At 42.2% G+C, this 21,170-nt stretch overlaps 1 protein-coding gene across 2 annotated transcripts in view; it reads left to right on the top strand.

Annotated features, from left to right (window-relative positions):
* The first annotated feature begins 10,144 nt into the window (after positions 1 to 10,144).
* LOC145353684 (ankyrin repeat domain-containing protein SOWAHC-like) overlaps positions 10,145 to 21,170 on the top strand; it is an 87,282-nt gene continuing 76,256 nt past the window's right edge. For both annotated transcript variants that reach the window (XM_080204457.1, XM_080204456.1), the window contains exon 1: positions 10,145 to 10,357. In XM_080204457.1, coding sequence (XP_080060583.1) covers positions 10,216 to 10,357 — 142 coding nt within the window. In that variant the 5' untranslated portion in view covers positions 10,145 to 10,215. The remainder of the gene's footprint in view (positions 10,358 to 21,170) is intronic.

Below are 21,170 nucleotides of genomic sequence, written 5' to 3'. Positions count from 1 at the left end.
CTGGAACAACGGAGGTTGAGGGGTGACCTGATAGAAAGTTACAAGATTATAAGGGACATGGACAGAGTGGATAGTCAGAAGCTTTTTCCCAGGGTGGAAGAGTCAATTACTCGGGGATATAAGTTTAAGGTGCGAGGGCCAAGGTTTAAAGAAGATGTACAAGTCAAGCTTTTTACCCAGAGGATGGTGGCTACCTGGAACCCACTGCCAGGGGAGGTAGTGAAAGCGAATACGATAGCAACTTTTAAGGAACGTCTGGACGAATTCATGAATAGGATGGGAATAGACAGATATGGTTCCCGGAAGAGCAGGGGGTTTTAGTTCAGTTGGGCAGCATGGTCGGTGCAGGCTTGGAGGGCCGAAGGGCCTGTTCCTGTGCTGTAATTTTCTTTGTTCTTTGAAACATTTTTGGGCAGAGGGACCCAATGAGGGACAGAAAAGCTTAATCAAGAAAGCACATGTTCTATGCTAACCTTTCAAGGTTAAAAATATAACCTAGCCTGATTCTGTCTTCACCTGAATTCTACAAAATCTACTTTCCATCAGTCATCACTGGACAACAATTGGAAGCAGAAGCCATTTTTGACATGCCAGCCCTTACCTTAGAACTGAGGCCAAATGTGACCTTTTATTTCCTTTCCTAATGCTTTGTGAAGCACTTTGGGTTGTTTCTCTATATTAAAAAATTATGTATTCAAATTGTTGTAGGGATCTTCACAGCTATTTAAGCTGTAATATGCCCAGTTTGAAACAAGTAACACAGGGATCAAATTACTCAAATTAGCTCCTCAATCTTGTTCTGCTTTTCAGTGAGATCGTTAGCTGATCTACAATCTCACCAATTCTGATTTGTGCACTAAAGCAACAGAACCGCCATGATGTGTAATGTCTCTGAAATTTCCAAAATGTGAAATGTTCAATATTAGCTCATAACTTGCTATTTTCAACTAATTCAGAAATCCCTTCATTATCAAAATATTTTGCAAACAGATGTGTCTGAATTTCTTGATTGTCAATAACTAATTTTTCTACAGCTGTTTCAATAGACTCCTCTTTTGGACTTATTGTGTTGACTTACATATAAGGTGCTAAGAAATGTGCTTTTAGCATTAATTCTGCAAAAATTTTCAGTACAATCAGAATTATTCACATAAAGTTATAAGCAAATTAAGAAGAGCAATTTACCAAGTTCAAAACAGATCCTTATCATTCCTTCCTGTTGCAAACAACATTCCAATCAAATACATATGTGCCAAACTAGAAAGTGGGTAAAAGCTGACAGCTTCAAGAAACTAAACTGCTCTCAAAAAAGCTGACACAATTGCCTAAACATGATGATGGAGCAGTGCTCTGAAAGCTCGTGATATCAAATAAACCTGTTGGACTTTAACCTGGTGTTGTGAGACCTCTTACCGTACCTAAAAATTGGACAGGCTGAAAAGAATTTGACCATAGGATTTACAACACAAAATTTAAGTGCTGGGCTAAAAGCGCAGTGGGATAAGAGTTACATACTATGTCATAGTTTAAATTGCAGATTGGCTACAATATTCTTCATATTGCTGATTTAGAAGGGAGTTGTAAATGCTGAAGGCAAGAATTTGATTTTCTGGGGTATGCATTGAGGGCAGGGGAAGAGGCTGGGGGCACGGTTAAGGATATCCCAGAATTTTAGTTTTGACACTGCTTAGTACATTTTCTGATGTTTTGGTGTCCACTATGATTCTTCCTTTCAAACCCAAGTAATTTCTCTGGAAAGGCTACAAGTATTTTAAATGTGATAATAAAAGTTGCTTGGACTTCAAGGTGACTTTACAGTATTCAGTGAATATAACTAGATTCATTGAGGTTAATTTTAAGGTGACTAAGGTGAGTTAATATTATCAAAACCAAATCATAGACAAAAATTTTGACGGCTCACACCCAAATATTAATTTGTCTTTTTCACTTTTGGACACTAATTAACCCGCTGTACATTTAATACATTTTGATCATTTGCTGGAAGATATTGGCAATTGTTATATCACTGGGGCAATCGTAAACAAAAAGCCAAATTTACAGAATGATCGCCAAATGAAGAAATAACCAATAAGATTCCACTTTTTATAGATTTTATATGTGAATTCAGCAAAGTAGTATTTCAAATAAAAAAGGTAAATTTCACCTTAAATAGTTGATACACAATCACAAGTATTTCCCTTCTACATGAATGGCATTACATAGATACATAATTTCATAATGTGCTGTATTTTATTTATACAGGGTAGGTCACAAGTTTTATTCAAAAACAGCTTCAACCTCAGAGTTCCGTGGGTGTAATTATTATCAACAAGGCACACTGAGATGAACACTCTAGTCTCTCAGTCGGTTCATGACAGTCCTGATGGTGTAGCTTTCCAGAATTATTTTTCAACTTACCAACTAATAATACCCCATTTCATGGGTTGACCACTTCTGGGAAAACACCCAGCTCTTTAGTGCCTCTAAGCTATTCAAACAACTTTCCAGGTTTTAGACATTTCTTAAGGTAGTTCGCACATTGTCCCCAAATGCACTTGTCTATTTTTTCTGAAAAGTGAAATGTTTGTTGATGATTGCATCCAACTCCTCCGATACTGAAGCAGACCTTGTCCCAATGCAGCGAGACCTGGACAACAATCAAGCTTGGACTCATTAGTCAGAAGTAACATTTCCGTCACACAGTGCCAGAGTGGCCAGTTCCAACAAGAGAGAATCTAATCATTGCCCCACAGTAATCTAGACATTCAATTGAATTACCACTGTTGAATCACATATCACCTACATCCTGGAGGTTGCCACTGACAAGAAACTGAACTGGACCAGCCATTATAAATACTGTGACTACAAAAACAGATCAGAGGCTCTGAGTCCTACAGTGAGTAACTCACCTCCAAAGCACAAATTAAGAGTTTGATGGAATACTTGCCTGGATGAGTGCAGCTTCAACAATGCTCAAGAAGTTTGACACGATCCAGAACAAAGCAGTTTGCTTGATGGCCACCCCATCCACCAACTTAAATTTTCACTCCCTCCACCACCAATGTATAGTGGCAGCAACGTGTTACACCTACAAGATGCACTGCAGCCACTCACCAATGCTTCTTTGACAGCTCTTTTCAAACCATCAACCTTTACCACTTAGAAGGGCAGCAGATATATGGGAACAACGCCAAGTGCATGTTCTCCCCCAAGCCACATACTATCCTGACTTGGAAATTATTATGCCATTCCTTCACTGTCACTGGGTCAAAATCCTGGATTAATTTCTAATACCACTGTGAGAATATCTGCACTAGATAGATGAAAGAGATTCATGAAGATTCACCACCCCCTTCTCATGGGCAATTAGGGATGTGCAACAAATTTTGACCTTGTCACCGCTGCCCATATCCCATTAAAGAATTTTTTAAAAATTACATGATGCGAGAGGTTACGATGGTGATAATAGCAGATGAAAGCTTAACAAGCTTGCACAACTTTCCTTCAATGCTACTTTAAGACAGGGGTGAACGTGTTTAGAGAAATGGGTTAATTTTTGCTATTAAAATATCAGCCAGAGGAAACAAATTCAAATGTGTTAACCATTTACCCGCTATTACCAAACAGTCTTTTCTGACCTGTATTGCTCTTTTACAAGTTCTTCTCAATAAAGTTTATTTTAGAAATAAAGAAATATCATAGCTATTAAAACAAAACTGAATTACATAACATAATTTGCAGGAAAGTGAGCTGAATTTTGAGTTCACAAGTCAACCTGGCCAATTGTCTGGAGTTTGAATTATATTTATCTGTTGATTCATTTTTCTTATTTCTCCACAGATATTTCACATGCTAAGAGAATGCTGCAATCTAATTTTCAATTATCACATGGCAATAGAGAGCGCTCTGGTATGAGCAATTAAATAAACAGAAAAACCCTTCTATTGTTACAAACCCTAGCTAGGCACTACAAATCACCTCAAACATACCAAATGAATCATGGTAGTACAGGATAGCAAAATTCTGATGGAATTAAATCTCATCATTATTTCAGCCCCACTCCCTCTTTTATACAAAAATCAGTTAATGTACTTACAGCAGGAAAACTTCTACCACCTAACTGGAAGACAATTTATCTTCATATCGCACACTGTTGATGATTATCCAGAATGTAACTTTGTGTAAATTGAATCTGGATTTTAGTAGCTTACTTTTTACATGTATTCTTCTGAACAAACATTTAATCAACAAACTTAGAATTGCAAATTTCTGAAACTAACAATCTATCTAAAAACATTTCTGTCTGAGTTCGATGTGAAACTAACAGTGACGAAAAGTGAAATATAGTGATCCAATACCTACTAATAACTCCAGTTCTACCATATAATCAATACGATTCGAAGCACAGTGAAAAAATATCTTCTATAAAATTCTGATATGATAACTTCTGAGCTAAAGCTCTGACTGCCAGATTATAAAGTTGATGGTTGGCATTTGAATATATGGAAATTTGGGTTTTTAATGGCTCATAACTAATATTTTCTAGTCAAGATGGTGTGTGAACAGATGGGGAGGTGGTAGTGTTCCCATGCATCTGCTGTTCTTGTCCTTCAACTCAGCCTGTTGCTTGTGACACACTTCCAATGATTTGCTCAAGAGTTTTTCCTTTTCCACATGGAAGCAATGTAAATTCCTTTGACTTACAAATAGAGTTTGAAAGATCCCGGGTGAGAACTACAAGAATGTTTTACCTGACATTTCAAAATTTGACTCAAAGTGAACAAATACTGTTTATGAGTATGAAACTCTTTGACATTTCAGTGCTTTCGGGATCTCCAGGTCATGTGCTGTTTTAAAAAATTCGGCCAGACTATTTTGGCAACTCCTCTCAATACAGTTAATACAACATGTGTATTATGCAAATTAGCGCAATTGTAAAGTCAAGGAAGGTTAATTTAAAATTGAGCAATCCGATGCCACACAAAACAGCTCATGTATTTATTTATAGCTAAGTACCTGAAAAAAAACTGCAAACATTCTCCAAATATTTCCTTCAGAAAAGTTATAAATGGCTTAAAATTCAACACGTTTTAAAAGCATCTTTAGTTCGCCCCCTTTTTGTTTTCAGGAAAATAAATGAAGGAATCTTTTCGAAATTAATTAAAATTCTCTTTGGACTGTAAAACATATGTTCAGTGGCGTGCAAGAATATTAAAGCAAATGTGCCAAATCTACCTGCATCTGATCCATTCACAGCCTCTGGAACACCGCTTTTATGAACTTATAAAACTCCTCTTAGGAGTTCTGATAGTCAGTGAGATCAGGTTAGAACTCTTACTGATGGGTCTGTTCCTAAGCTTGACCAAATCTGTCAGGTTCAGGACCCAGATGTATAAGATTACCTGCTTGTCCTTGTTCGCAACTCTGCTACACATCTAGTGGTCACTGACTACCAGTATGTGGTGTCTATCAGTTGATTGTAAGTGTTTCATAAATATTAGGAGATTTACCATTACACTATAGAGCTGAACTGGTCAATAAAAATGTAATCCAGAAATTATTTTGGTTTACGTATTTCAACTGAACTTATTGCAAAGGAGACTGATGGATTCATTGCTATTACCATCTGGTATAAACTGATGCCATCTCAACCCCTCCCCTCCTGCAGGCACAATTAAAACAGAATGTTCTCTGGTAGTGGAAGGACCACTCAGCATGCCCTGCTTCCACATTTTTTGGATGGGTGTGCAGCTCTGTGTTGTCAAATGGCATTATATTTGTTTGTTGTAAGAAAAAGAGCAGCACTGACTGTACAAACACCATAAATAGAATGGGCATAGTTATTAACAAGTACCACACAAGACAATGTCCAGCAAATCAGAAAATGAGAGTGACCGTCATTAAAAACAGGTTTCACAGCTCTGGGAGGTCATTCCTGGCTTGTTCTGGCATAAGATACAAGCCCTAATCCACCAGGTCTTTGAGTTGGCAGAGTGTGAAAGGAAACTCTCTTCGGTATAAGTCTTTGGCTAAGATCAAGTGTAGTATCGACATGCTGTGCTTGGTTGAAGTCATTAGGTTACATTTTAGCTTCATTTGAAGTAATTTTTAAAAGCGGCATCTTGGCCTTTTGGCTAAGATGCAAATGAGGAGGAGGAGCTATGCCTACTCCAATCAGCTTGGATCACATAGATCAAGCCCAAGACAGGAGGTGAGAGCCCTGTCTTATTAGCTTGGATCAGAAATGTCTCAACTTGTTGAGACTCTGAATTGGACTTGGTTTGATTGAATTGCAATAAAAACACATACTCTTGAGACAGGTGATTGTGGGCTCCAACTCCATTCCAGCAATTTGAACACAAAAGGGTGGAGCCCCCCATCCTGAAGTTCCAATCCAAAGTCAAGGGACTCCAAATTTTCCAGTCACACTCATGCCAAATCCCACCATGGTGGAACAAGAAACTCTCTGCCATAATCTTGTGCAATGCTGAAGGATTGCTACATTGTTGGAGGTGCTGCCTTTTGGACACGAGTTTACCAGGGACTGCCCTTTCAGGTGGACGTAAGAGGACCCATAACACTACCAGAGGAACGGAACAATTTATCTAGGGTCAGAGAATTTAAACTGAATAGGATAGAAGAGTGAAAGAATATAGGAAAAAATGTGAAAACATTATTAAAACCAGTATTGCAATTCAAAAAAGCAATTAAAAATACAAAGTACTAGAACGTAATGGAGCATAGTGTTCAAAGTAATGAAGTTATGCTAAACATCTACAGACTCCTAGGTCAACACTAAAATTACTTGGGTGGCACCAGAACTCATAAATTACAGCCACTGGGGAATATTGAACAGGTTCTCATTATTATTCAGCGCATTCAAAGGAAGTAGCAGATCATAGAATCTATACAATGCAGAAGGAGGCCATTCAGCCCATCAAGTCTGCACCGACAACAATCCCACCCAGGCCCTATCCCCGAAACCCCACTTATTTGCCCCACTAATCCTTCTAACCTATGCATCCCAGGACACTAAGGGGCAATTTAGCATGGCCAATGCATGTAACCCGCACATCTTTGGACTGTGAGAGGAAACCCATGCAGACATGGGGAGAACATGCAAACTCCACACAGACGGTGACCCAAGCCAGGAATCAAACTTGGGTCCCTGGAGCTGTGAGACAGCAGTGCTAACCGCTGTGCCACCGTGTTGCCCTAAGAATTCTAATGCATGTAAGCGATTAGATCACTGCTCTTTATTAATTTCATTCATGGGACATAGGCGTTGCTGATTGGCCAGCATTTATTGCCCACCCCTAGTTACCATTGGAGGGCAGTTGAGAGTCAACCGCATTGTTGTAGCTCTGGAGTCAACATATAGGCCAGACCAGGAAAGGATGGCAGATTTCCTTCTCTAAGGGGCATTAGTGAACCAAATGGGTTTTTCCGACAATTGACAATGGTCTCACAGTCATCAGTAGACTTTTGATTGAATTCAAATTCCACCATCTGCCAGGGCGGAATTTGAACATGGATCACCAGAATATTAGTTGAGTTCCTGGATTGAAAGTCATGTGATAATACCATTAGGCCATTGCCTCCCCATCACATTATTGTGGCCCTGGAGTCAGACCAGGTAAGGATGGAAGATTTCCTTCCCTAAAGGGCATTGGTGAACGAGATGGGTTTTTCCGATAATCGACAGTGGTTTCATGGTCATCAGTAGACTCTTAATTCCAGATAGTTTTGTATTGAATTCAAGTTCCACCATCTGCCATGATAGGATTTGAACACGGGTCCCCAGAACATTAGTTGAGTTCCTGAATTTATAGTCTAGTGATAATGATAGTGACAAAATTGGCTTCTTGATAGAAGCCAGAGGGTGGTTGTAGAGAATTGTTTTTCAAACTGGAGGCCTGTGACCAACAGTGTGCCTCAGGGATCAGTGGTGGGTCCACTGTTATTTGTCATTTGTATTAATGATTTGGATGAAAATATAGGAGGCATAGTTAGTAAGTTTACAGATGACACTAAGATTGGTGGCACAATGGACAGTGAAGAAAGTTATCTCCAATTCCAATGGGATCTTGATCAATTGGGCTAGTGGGCTGACAAATGGCAGATGAAGTTTAATTTAGACAAATGCGAGGTGACGCATTTTGGTAGATTGAACCAGGGCAGGACTTACTCAGTTAATGATAGGGTGTTGGCGAGATTTACAGAACAAAGAGATCTAGGGGTACATGTTCGTAGCTCCTTGAAAGTGGAGTCACAGGTGGACAGAGTGGTGAAGAAGGCATTCGGCATGCTTGATTTCATTGGTCAGAACATTGAACACAGGAGTTGGAATGTCTTGTTGAAGTTGTACAAGACATTGGTAAGGCCACACTTGGAATACTGTGTGCAGTTCTAGTCACCCTATTACAGAAAGCATATTATTAAACTAGAAAGCATGCAGAAAAGATTTACTAGGATGCTACTGGAATTTGATGGATTGAGTTATAAGGAGAGGCTGGATAGACTGGGACTTTTTTCTCTGGCACGTAGGAGGCTGAGGGGTGATCTTAGAGGTCTATAAAATAATGAGGGGCACAGATCAGCTAGATAGGCGATATCTTTTCCTAAAAGTAGGGGAATCTAAAACTAGAGGGCATAGGTTTAAGGTGAGACGGGAGAGATACAAAAGTCTCCAGAGGGGCATTTTTTTCACATGGAGGGTGGTGAGTGTCTGGAACAAGCTGCCAGAGGTAATAGTAGAGGCGGGTACAATTTTGTCTTTTAAAAAGCATTTAGATAGTTACATGGGTACGATGGGTATAAAGGGATAAGGGCCAAATGCGGGCAAATGGGATTAGTTTCAGGGTTTTTAAAAAAAAGGACGGCATGGACAAGTTGGGCCGAAGGACCTGTTTCCATGCTGTAAGCCTCTATGACCGCTCCACCATCGCCTCCCCAGGTTGGGGCATTTTTCTTTCAAGGAGAAGGCTTGGTGATGACTTGAAAGAGTCTTTAAAATTATGCATTGAACAGGAGAGTCTGGAGAGAATGTTTCCACTTGTGGCAGCATCCAGCATTGGGGATTATAAATATGAGATTTTATCAAAAAAATCTAATAAGGAAGATAAAAATTTCATCACTCTCAAGGAATGTTCAGGATGTGAAACAGATACCACAGGAAGTGGTTGATTCAAGTAGTTCAGATGCTTTCTGTGAAAAAGTCTGTTCCCCTTTTCACTGTACTCAACCACCAAAGCCATACAAGGTCCGCTCCTGGCGTTTTAGCGCGTACACCACATCCATGGTGGTCACTGTTTTGCACTTGGCATGTTCAGTGTAGGTCACCGAGTTCCTGATCACATTCTCCAAAAACACCTTCAACACCCCGTGGACCTCCTCCTAGATCAAGCCGAAGATACGCTTGACGCCTCCGCGGCAAGCCAGTTGCCTGATGGCAGGCTTGGTAATGCCTTGAATGTTGTTGCGGATCACCTTATGGTGCCGCTTGGCTCTGCCTTTACCAAGCCCTTTACCACCTTTCCCTCTACCTGACATGATCAATACCAAACGACCAACAAGAACTAGACAAATGTGAGGAAAGGGAATAGAAAAGAAAGGCTGTGAGGAGGTAGATGGAAAGGGAGTTGGGAGATTCATGTGGATTTAGAAATACTAGCACAGCCTAATCTGACTGAGAGATCTGTTTCTGTACTGCACAGTCTTTGTAAAATGACTCAAAAAAGTTCCTTATTTATCATGCTTTCTCCTGAATTTGACGTGGGTCACCTTTAATTTAACCACGCTTTTGCATGAGAACGCAGTAAGTCTCACAACACCAGGTTAAGGTCCAACAGGTTTATTTGGTAGTACAAGCCACTGGCTAGTTCTCCACTCACCTGATGAAGGGTCAGAGGCCCAAAATCTAGTGGCTTGTGCTACCAAATAAACCTGCTGGACTTTAACCTGGGGTTGTGAGACTTCTTACTGTGTTTATCCCACACCAACAGCAACACCGACACAGCTCGAAAATTCAACAACAGTGGCGGACTCCCGCGCAGGCGTGCTTTTGGGAGGGTGTGGCCGATCGGCGCGCATGCACACGCGCACTGGCCAGCTGCAGTTTGAAGCCGGAGGCGGGTGGCGCGCGCGAGCTGTGGGCGATTCGGTCCGTTATTTTCAGAGAGGCGGCCCCCAAACAGCTACTCACCCCGCACAGGCATGGCGGAATGCGGCACCGCGGAGGACCTGCGGGAAGATGCTCTGATCGACTACCTGGCGAAGAAAGGCGGCCGGGTGAGGAACAAGGAGCTGGTGGAGAGGTTTAAAAATTTCATCAACGCCCCAGAGCCGCAGCTGAAAGGTGAGATACGTCCTCCCTCCCTCCGTCCGTCCGTCCCGCATGGAGAGCCAGCTGGGTGGGCTTGCCGGCGACCCCCGATGTCGCGCATGGCAGCGAATGGTCAGTCCGGCTGTCGATCACTAGCGGAGCGTGCGGGGTTGGTAAACAATGGGAGTGGGAGGGTCAACCTGGGGGTGGACATTCAGGTGAGTTAATACATAGATGCAAATGGAACTTTAAAGTTTATTTATTATTGTCTCAAGTAGGCTTACATTAACACTGCAATGAAATTACTGTGGAAAATGTCCTAGTTCGCCACACTGTCTTGGCCCCTGTTCGGGGTACTCTGAGGGAGAATTTAGCATGGCCCATGCGCCTAACCAGCACGTCCTTTGGACTGTGGGAGGAAACCTGAGCATCCTGGGGAAACGCACGCAGACACTATGAGAACATGCAAACTCCACATAGACAGTGACCCATGCTGGGAATTGAAACCAGATCCTAGGTGCTTGTAAGGCAGCACTGTGCTGCCCTGTGAGTGATGTGTCAGCTGGCGTTGGACTGGGGTAAACACAGTAAGAAGTCTCACGACACCAGATTAAAGTCCAACCAGTTTACTTGATAGTAAACCCGCAAGCTTTTGGGGTTTGCCCCTTCGTCAGGTGAGTGGAGCGTTCTGGTCTCAGACAGACCGTATAAAGGCACACGCAGTTTACCGAATACTGATTAGAATGTGAGCCTTCACAGCTATCCTGCTATTCAACTCTTAAAGATGCAGACAATGTGAGTGGCAATAGCACTAGGTATAGGTTAAAGAGATGTGTATTATCTCCAGACAGTACAGTAAGTGAGGTTTTGCAAACCCAGCAAGTCATGGGGGTTACAGATAGTGCGATATGAACCCAAGATCCCGGTTGAGGCCGTCCTCGTGTGTGGAACTTGGCTATCAGTCTCTGTGCTGTCGTGTGTCGTGAAGGCCACCTTGGAGAACGCTTATCTGAAGATTAGAGGCTGAATGTCCGTAACCACTGAAGTGTTCGCCAACAGGAAGGGAACAGTCTTGCCTGGTGATTGTCAAGTGATGTTCATTCACCCATTGTCGTAGCATCTGCATGGTCTTCCCAACGTACCATGCTTCGGGACATCCTTTCCTGCAGCATAGACAATGTTGGCCGAGTTGCAAGAGTATGTGCGTGTACCTGGTGGATGGTGTTCTCATGTGAGATGATGTCATCCATTGAGCTGATCTGGATGTCTTGCAGAGGTTGCTGTGGCAAGGTTGTGTGATGTTGTGGTCACTGTTCTCATGAAGGTTGGGTAGTTTGCTGCGAACAATAATCTCTGAGGTTGTGCGGTTGTTTGAAGGCAAGAAGTGGGGGTGTGGGGATGGCCTCGGCGAGATGTTCATCTTCATCAATGATATGTTGAAGACTCTGGAGAAGATTTCATAGCTTCTCCGCTCCAGGGAAGTACCAGACGATGAAGGGTACTCTGTCCACCGTGTCCCGTGTTTGTCTTCTGAGGAGTTCAGTGCGGTTTTTCGCTATGGCGTGTAGGAACTGTCGATCGATGAGTCGAGCGCCATATTCTGTTCTTATGAGGGCATCTTTCAGTGTCTGGCGGTGTCTGTCACGATCCTCCTCATCTGAGCAGATCCGGTTTATACGGAGGGCTTGTCCATAGGGGATGGCTTCTTTAATGTGTTTGGGGTGGAAGCTGGAGAAGTGAAGCATCATGAGGTTATCTGTGGGCTTGCAGTACAGTGAGGTGCTGAGGTGACTGTCCTTGATGGAGATGCGTGTGTCCAAGAACGCAACCGATTCCGGAGAATAGTCCATGGTGAGTCTGATAATGGGACAGAACTTGTTGATGCCGTCGTATCGTTGTTTCAGTGATTGTTCACCACAAGGCCAAAGGAAGAAAATGTCATTGCTGCGACTGTCTCAGTACTCAACTCAGTGTATAGCATCGCTCAAAGGTCCTGTGCGGTGAAGAAGTCTTGTTCGAGCCTGTGCACGAAGATGTTGGCATATTGAGGTGCGAATTTGGTCCCCATAGCTGTTCCGTGTGTCTGGATGAGGAACTGGTTGTTGAATGTGAACACGTTGTGGTCCAGGATAAAACGGATGAGTTGTAAAATTGCATCTGGAAACTGGCAGTTGTCGGCGTTGAGTACTGAGGCAGTTGCAGCAATGCCATCGCCGTGGGAGATGTTGATGTAGGGCGTCGAGACATCCATTGTGACGAGGAGTGTCCGTGGTTCAACTGTTCCATGTGTGCTGAGTTTCCGTAGGAAGTCCGTAATGTTGCAACAAAAGCTGGGGTTTCTTTGTACAATAGGTTTCAAGATGCCCTCGACGTAGCCGGAGAGGTTCTCGCACAGAGTCCCATTGCCCGATACAATGGGACGGCTGGGTATGTTTGCCCTGTGTATCTTTGGGAGGCAGTAGAGATCTCCAACGCGGGGAGTACATGGAATGAGAGCACGGAGGGTGCTCTGAAGGTCCGGATTAAAGGCCTTGATTGGTGTTGGCTGGAGTAGTTGCAACATTAAATTTGACTTTTTGAAGATAGAACGAATGGTTGCTGGATGAGGAGTGCTTCCAAATCATGACAGATCTGGACAGAGGAGGGAGGAACTAATTCCGTTGGCAGAAGGGTTAAGAACTAGAAAATGCCAATTTAAGATTATTGGCAAAAGACCTGGTAGTGACATGAGGAAGAACTTTTTGTTTGTGCATAAAGTAATTGGGATGTGAAATGCATTACCTGAGAGTGTCGTGGAGGTAGATTCAATACTGTCTTAGCTTTGAAAGGGAGATTGCAGAAGCACATGTAGCGTATATATTTGTTGGGCAATTGGGGAGTGGAACCAACAGGTCTGTTTACAAAACACAGGCATGAATACAATGGGCTAAATGGCCTCCTGTACTGTAACTATCCTGTGATTCTATGTTTCCAGTGGCAGATACTATCTGGATCATAAAGACCCTTGGCCTTGAAGATACTAATTTCGCTGTGCTGGGAAATTATCTCTCAGGAAGCAATGACGCCAGTCAGCTGGAGTTTTCTGTTCCTGATTTCTATCCGTCAACTACTGTGACTTAATGAGAGCCAAATCAAGCTCAGTAGTAATGGCCATCACAGCTTAATGGTGTTCAGATTCTTTGGCTAGACATGCATGTGGTACTGGGTCCATGGCCAAAGGTGGCCTTTAATGATGTAGTTATGCTCTCTTTTTTTAAGCCCATCTATCTCTGTCCTAGTCAAATATTTACATCAAGACTTGTTTCCCATGGAATTAGCTGGGACTTTGTTTCAATAAACAATGTTTCTAACTCTGAAATGTGATACAATTCCTTACCCCGCCTATTCTAATTATGCCTCTTCTCAGAAGTATTTGATTCCTGGATTTATTTATAATGTAGACTTTAGTATTTGGGGAAAAAAAAGTGCCCAGTGCATTATATGATTTTTACCTCACTGTGTCAAGGTCAAAAGTTTTGTTTTTTATAAAATATTTTATTACATAGTTTATTTGCTGTTTGTATAGGTGGCCCTGAGAATTCTTGCAGCCTTTGCGAGAGTTAATATTTGCAGTTCTTCATGACAGGAAAAGCATGCAACTTTGATACCCATTGAAACACATTGAAGAACTGGAGCATGTTGCTTTGTGAAGGAGATGGAAAGTAGTAAGAATCATAAGAGATTTGAATGCGCATGAGATTGTTAGTGTAATTTGAAACAGTAAAAAGGTAATGCGTTGTAACATTAGGAAGTTGAGCTGGGAAGATGATGTTGAGATTGAGAGATTATCATTCTGTAGTTTATATATACATGTGTAAAATGTCTACATAGAATTTGTTGATACTGTGATTATATATTATACAGCATTCCTTACAATATGTCTGCAAATGTCTTGTATTTGCCCTCTTATAAGGCCACTTCTTTCTGTTGTTGTCTGTTGATTAATTAAACCAATGTAAGGTTTTGGGAGCACAGCCATTTCTTAATGACAAGTCAAGAGAACTTATCTGCCCAAAATAAAATCAGCTAAAGCTAATGTTTGACAGCAGCATGATCAGATTTATCTGATGAATCATCTTGCATCTTCAGTAAAGTTTCAGCTCCATAGTCTCAGCAAGACTCAAACCTAGGATTCAATTGGATATGTTTTCTCCAGTGCAAGTGATGTTAGTTAACAAACGAATGTGAATTATGACTTTATGCAATGTGATTGGTATTTTTTTTTCCCTACATGTATTAAACTTAGTTCAACAACAATTGCAATCAAAAGACGAGTTTGAAGTTCCTTCTGACTGACTGCTCCCCATTTCAGTCACTCATCACTTTACTTTGGCTCCAGATAAAATTTTCATCTGACAACAAGAATGTTCTAAGCTTAAAGCTGTTCAGAAATGAACTTAAATGCGCTTTATTTGTGTATTGAATTCTGGATTTGAAATTCTGGAGTCTGTACTCTGCACTAGCAGTACACAAAGTATAGTGATTGGCCACAAACTATGTGAATGTTTATTTCAATACTGAGTATGAACAAGTCGTGCAACACAAATGGTGCCCCCCCCCCCCCCCCCCCCCCCGCCCCCAACCACCAAAAGATCACAGCTTTGTTCCGATGTAGAGGAGCAACAGGCTATTCATTATCAGAAATAGTCAGCACGGCTTTGTCAAGGGCAGGTTGTGCCTTACGAGCCTAGTTGAGTTCTTTGAAAATGTGACTGAACACATTGACGAAGGAAGAGCAGTGGATGTGGTTTACATGGACTTCAGCAAGGTGTTCGATAAGGTCCCCCATGCAAGACTTCTTGAAAAGGTGAGAGCACATGGGATCCAAGGGACTGTTGCCTTGTGGATCCAGAACTAGCTTGCCTGCAGAAGGCAGAGTGTGGTTGTGCATGGGTCTTTTTCTGCATCGAGGCCGGTCACCAGTGGCGTGCCCCAGGGATCTGTTCTAGGACCCTTGCTGTTTGTCATTTTCATAAGTGATCTGGATGAAGAAGTGGAGGAATGGGTTAGTAAGTTTGCCGACGACACAAAGGTTGGTGATGTTGTGGATAGTCTGGAGGGATGTCAGAAGTTGCAGCGAGACATAGGATGCAAGACTGGGTGGAGAAGTGGCAGATGGACTTCAACCTGGATAAATGTGTAGTGGTCCATTTTGGCAGATCCAGTGGGATGAAGGAGTACAGTATCAAGGGTAGGACTCTTAGCAGTGTTGAGGAGCAGAAGGATCTTGGGGTCCAGATCCATAGGACACTTAAATCAGCCTCGCAGGTGGAGGATGTGGTCAAGAAGGCGTATGGTGTGCTAGCCTTCATTAATCGAGGGATTGAGCTTAGGAGTCGGGAGGTAATGCTGCAACTTTATAAGACCCTTGTCAGACCCCACTTGGAGTACTGTGCACAGTTCTGGTCGCCTCATTACAAGACGGATGTGGAAGCTATTGAAAGGGTGCAGAGGAGATTTACAAGGATGTTGCCTGGATTGGGAGGCATGCCGGTTGAGGGAGCTAGGTCTCTTCTCCTTGGAGAGACGAAGATTGAGAGGCGACCTGATAGAGTTTTATAACATGTTGAGAGGGAAAGATAGGGTGGATTCTCAGAGGCTATTTCCCAGGGCTGAAATAGTTGCTACAAGAGGACACAGGTTTAAGGTGCTGGGGAGCAGGTACAGAGGTAGGGGTAAGTTTTTCACTCAGAGGGTGGTGATTGAGTGGAATCGGCTGCTGTCGATGGTGGTGGAAGCAAACTTGCTGGGGTCTTTTAAGAGACCTCTGGATGAGTATATGGGATTTAATGGGATTGAGAGTTATAGATAGGCCTGGATATGATCGGCGCAACTTGTGGGCCAAAGGCCTGTTTGTGCTATAGTGTTCTGTGTTCTATTAATGGATTGAAGAAATGATTTAAAAATTTTATTCCACAGGATTAAAGTTTTGGCACTATAAGGTGCTCAACTCTGAAACCATGTCTGCCTTAGATGGTTGAGATATTTCTCAGACAATTTACAAAATTGATATCTGCTCTCTGTATGGTTTCTCAAGTTATGGGCCCAACCACAACTTGTTGGCTGGAATTCTTATGACAGCCAAGAAATAGGAATTGAAGCATGGAACTGAGAGGCGTGGGGTGTGTCTTCCTTCCCAATTTGATTTGGCGCCATGATGTAACTGGGATGGAGACCTGTTGGAACCAGGATCTGCTTCTAATTCTTGTCTCTGCTAAGTAGTTACCTAATGTATTGCCTTCCACAATCCTCCCCAAATCTCAAGCTCAGGAATTTTGGCAACTGAAACTTGACATTGTGCTTTAAGTCAAGAAGTTAAGAGTAGGTTATGACTGATGATTGAAAAGGGAGTGGATGTTTGATGATTCTAAGGCTGCAGTTTGAGAGGAATCTGAAAGGTACAAGCACATTTGTTTATATGTTAATAGCCTAAAAAAAAACAAGGATCATTTTAACACATTTGTGTTCCCCCTCTCTTAATGCTGCCAGAACCTGACACTGACCAAGTTGCAGCTTGCCATTAGCCCCACCCCCCGGCCCTGCCCTCAGTAAAGTAAATTGTAGTATCGCTCAAGATAGTTAATGCCAGATGGCACATGTTGCACATGTATATCAAATACTGAACGGAAGAGTATGAAAGTCAGTCATTGCATGATGAGCTTTGATGTGGAGCCAGAAATTTGCCAGTAGTTACAATTGGTTTCTCATTCAGAAGTTGACAAATGGCTAGAAGCATTTGGCTTCACCATCTAAAATCACTTTAGCACAAAGTATTTGAGCAAGACCAGGTCAGATTAAGCAAATAAGCATCACACTAGCTCTCAGACCAGGTATGTGTAACATCATGAAGAAATTGATCGGATTTCCTAGAAAAATCTGAAAGTATTGATTAAAATCTTCAAATTGATTTTTTTTTAAATCATAGTCCTAAATCAATGCATCTGTGGTTTGTATAACAGTTGTGAAGCTGTATACATGCATTGTGTCAATGTACTATATGCTTATTTGGTAGTCCAAGGATGTTTTATGTTTCTAAAATGGCAGTAATTATTTTTGAGTTAATCTGGGCAGATTTTGGGGTGAGGGAGGAGCATGTATGCAGAGGGAGGTGTTGGAGAAGGTGGTGTAGTTGGAATTGTTGCAGTATTTCTCAAGCCACATGATATATGTTTGGCTAATAAATGGCGACTCTTTCAGAATCTGTAATCTTAAAAGGTAGTTTGATTTTCATTTTTTTTTTATTCCTTCTCTATTTTGGGATTCTGACTGCTGCCCCAGTTAAATACTTAAGCCAGCACAAGACCAGGAACTGAGCCTGAGTTTCATGTGCTCTGACGTAGTGTTACAATCTATGGTGGACAGGCTGCAATCTGTTTATCTATTTCAAAAAATTTACTGCATTCTTGGCTCACACTAACGTTGCCGGAGCCACTGTTTTGAAGTTGTGGCTGACAGCCTGTTGCTTACAATCAGCATTTAATATGACATATTTCTCAAAGTTAATAAACTGAATGCAGCTGCTGAAATGATGTGTTGAAATAATAGCTTAGTTGCTTTAGTTTTCAAAGCGCTGGACAAAATTAAAGCCCTTAATGTGGCTCATGAGTTGAGTTGTGTTTATGTGTGTACATAAATCTGTTGAAAAGCTAAACATGCAGCCATTTCATAATGCGCGACCTTTAGATATTCAAAAATATTCAGTATTTTCAGGAACTCCCCCGATGCACTTTCTTATGCCATATATAGTGGTTTCCATGCCGATATTATCTGAGACAAAAAAATGTCCATAAAATGGCAAAAATGTGAGTGCATGCTGCTGTGTAAAACTCTTGCATGCTGCCACAGGAAATGCAAATAGAGTTTACCATAATAAATTTATGACTGTGATAACTTGCCAAGATTTAGTTCAGTGAAAAATGCCCATCCCCAATACAGCATTTCCTGGCTAAAGCATAGATAGGCAACTTGTTCTCTGATTTACTCGTAAAACCATCATTTAAAATAATTACACAGTCTGTACATACGTCATTAGGCCTCACACTTTGTTTCATTACTCACTTTCCTCTTGTGGGGATACCTTTGATGCCACAGTTGAATGTGTGAGGAAGCAGCTTGGTTGTGAACCTACCAGGTTTGGTGTTGTTATAACACCTTGATTGTTGCCTAAGACTGCACTTTTACAAAGAGCAAAGAAAAGTACAGCACAGGAACTGGCCCTCACAGGCCTAACCAAACTTTTTAGAAGTTACTTGCATTCATCAGATTACTTGCTTTACACAAGTTGTAGAGGACCAGATAATACTGCACATTGGTATATAAATGTATTATGCTTGGGAGTGGTTATCTCATTAACGTCTCACTTTAAGTGGAAAAATCCCAGTTATATTCTTTTTATGTAAGAACATGAGAAATAGGAGCAGGAGTAGGCCATCTAGCCCTTTGAGCCTGCGCCAACATTCAATAATATCATGGCTGATCTGAAGTGGATCAATTCCACTTTCCTGCTTTCTCCCCGTAACCCTTAATTCCCCTGTCTATCAGAAACCTATCTACCTGTGACTTAAATATATTCAGCGAGGTAGCCTCCATCACTTCAATGGGCAGAGAATTCTAGAGATTCACCACCCTTTGAGTGAAGAAGTTCCTCCTCAACTCTGATCTAAACTGCCCCCCACTTATCTTGAGGCTGTGCCCTCTACTCCTATCATTTCTAAGCGGGAAGAATCTACCTCTACCCTGTCTATCCCCTTCATTATCTTATACGTCTCTATAAGATCTCCCCTCAGCCTTCTAAACTCCAACAAGTACAGACCCAGTCTATTTAGTCTCTCTTCATAGGCTAACCCCCTCATCTCTGGTATCAGCCTAGTGAACCTTCTCTGCACTCCCTCCAAGGCCAATATATCCTTCTGCAAGTGCGGTGACCAAAACTGCACACAGTACTCCAGCTGCGGCCTCACCAGTACCCTGTACAGTTGCAGCAAGACTTCCCTACTTTTATATTCTATCCCCCTTGCTATAAAGGCCAACATTCCATTCGCCTTCTTGATCACCTGCTGCACCTGCAGACTGGGTTTTTGCGACTCGTGCACAAGGACCCCCAGATCCCTCTGCACCGTAGCATGCTGCAGTTTTTCACCTTTTAAATAATAATCCCTCCTACTATTATTTCTGTCAAAGTGGATAACCTCACACTTGCTAACCTTATACTCCATCTGCCAGGTCCTCGCCCACTCGCTCAGCCTATCCAGATCTCTCTGCAGACTTTCCACACTCTCCACGCAATTTGCTTTTCCACTCATCTTTGTGTCATCAGCAAATTTTGTCACCCTACACTCAGCCCCCTCCTCAGGATCATCTATATAAATGGTAAACAGTTGAGGCCCCAGCACCAATCCCTGCGGCACTCCACTAGTCACCAACCGCCAACCAGAATAGCACCCATTGATACCAACTCTCTGCTTCCTATTAGACAGCCAATCCTCTATCCATGCTAACACTTTACCCCCAACTCCGTGCACCCTAACCTTCTGTAGCAACCTTTTGTGAGGCACCTTATCAAACGCCTTTTGGAAATCTAAAAACACCACATCCACTGGTTCTCCTCTGTCTACTGCACTAGTCACATCCTCATAGAAATCCAATAAATTCGTCAAACGCGACTTCCCCTTAACAAATCCGTGCTGTGTCTGCTCGATCAAACCATTCTTTTCTAGGTGCCTTGCTATTTCTTCTTTGACGGATTCTAGCATTTTTCCAACTACAGACGTTAAACTAACCGGCCTATAATTCCCTGCCTTTTGTCTGCTGCCTTTTTTAAACAGCGGCGTAACATTAGCCGTTTTCCAATCTTCCGGCACTTCCCCGGAGTCCAGTGAATTTTGATAAATAATTACTAAGGCATCCACTATCGCCTCTGCCATTTCTTTCAGAACCCTGGGATTCATTCCATCCGGTCCTGGGGACTTGTCCCCCTTCAGTCCCTTTAGTCTATCAAGCACTACCTCTCTAGTGACAGTAATCGCATTCAGGCCCTCATCTCCTACCATCCTTCTATCTTTAATATCCGGCAAACTATTCGTGTCCTCCCCCGTGAAGACCTAAAAGCCTCAGCCGTTTCCTCATCTCCCACCGCTAAATCCCCCTCTCATCCTCCAAGGGTCCAACATTCACTCTAGCCAGCCTCCTCCTCTTTATATGTTTGTAAAAACTTTTACTGTCATTTTTTATATTTAGAGCTAGTTTAGTTTCTTAGTCTTTCCTTTCTTTATCACCTTCTTAGTCATTCTTTGTTGATTTTTAAATCTTTCCCAATCTTCTAGTCGCCCACTATTTTTAGCCACTCTGAACGCATCAGCTTTTAATTTAGTACTCTCCTTTATTTCCTTCGATAACCACGGTTGGTTATCCTTTCTCCTACAGTTCTTCTTTACCATTGGAATATATTTCTGCTGAGTACTGAAAAAGATCTCCTTAAAAATCCTCCACTGTTCCTCAGCCGTCCTACCAACCAATCTGCGCCCCCAATCTACATTTGCCAATTCCACTCTCATCCTACCATATTCCCCCCTGTTCAAACAGAGGACACAGGTTCGGGACCCTACTTTCTCATCCTCCATCTGCATCAGAAATTCAATCATACTATGATCACTCGTCCCAAGAGGATCCCTCACAAGAAGATCCCTAATTCTACCTGCCTCATTACACAGCACCAGATCTAAGAGAGCTTGCTCCCTCATAGGTTCCGTTACACACTGTTTAAGGAAACTATCCCGACAGCATTCCAAGAACTCTTCCTCAAGCCCAC

Source organism: Carcharhinus amblyrhynchos, chromosome 16 (genome assembly GCF_965287045.1).
Source record: "Carcharhinus amblyrhynchos chromosome 16, sCarAmb.v2.hapA, whole genome shotgun sequence".
Taxonomy (NCBI): domain Eukaryota; kingdom Metazoa; phylum Chordata; class Chondrichthyes; order Carcharhiniformes; family Carcharhinidae; genus Carcharhinus; species Carcharhinus amblyrhynchos.
This window is presented reverse-complemented; position numbering and strand designations above follow the sequence as displayed.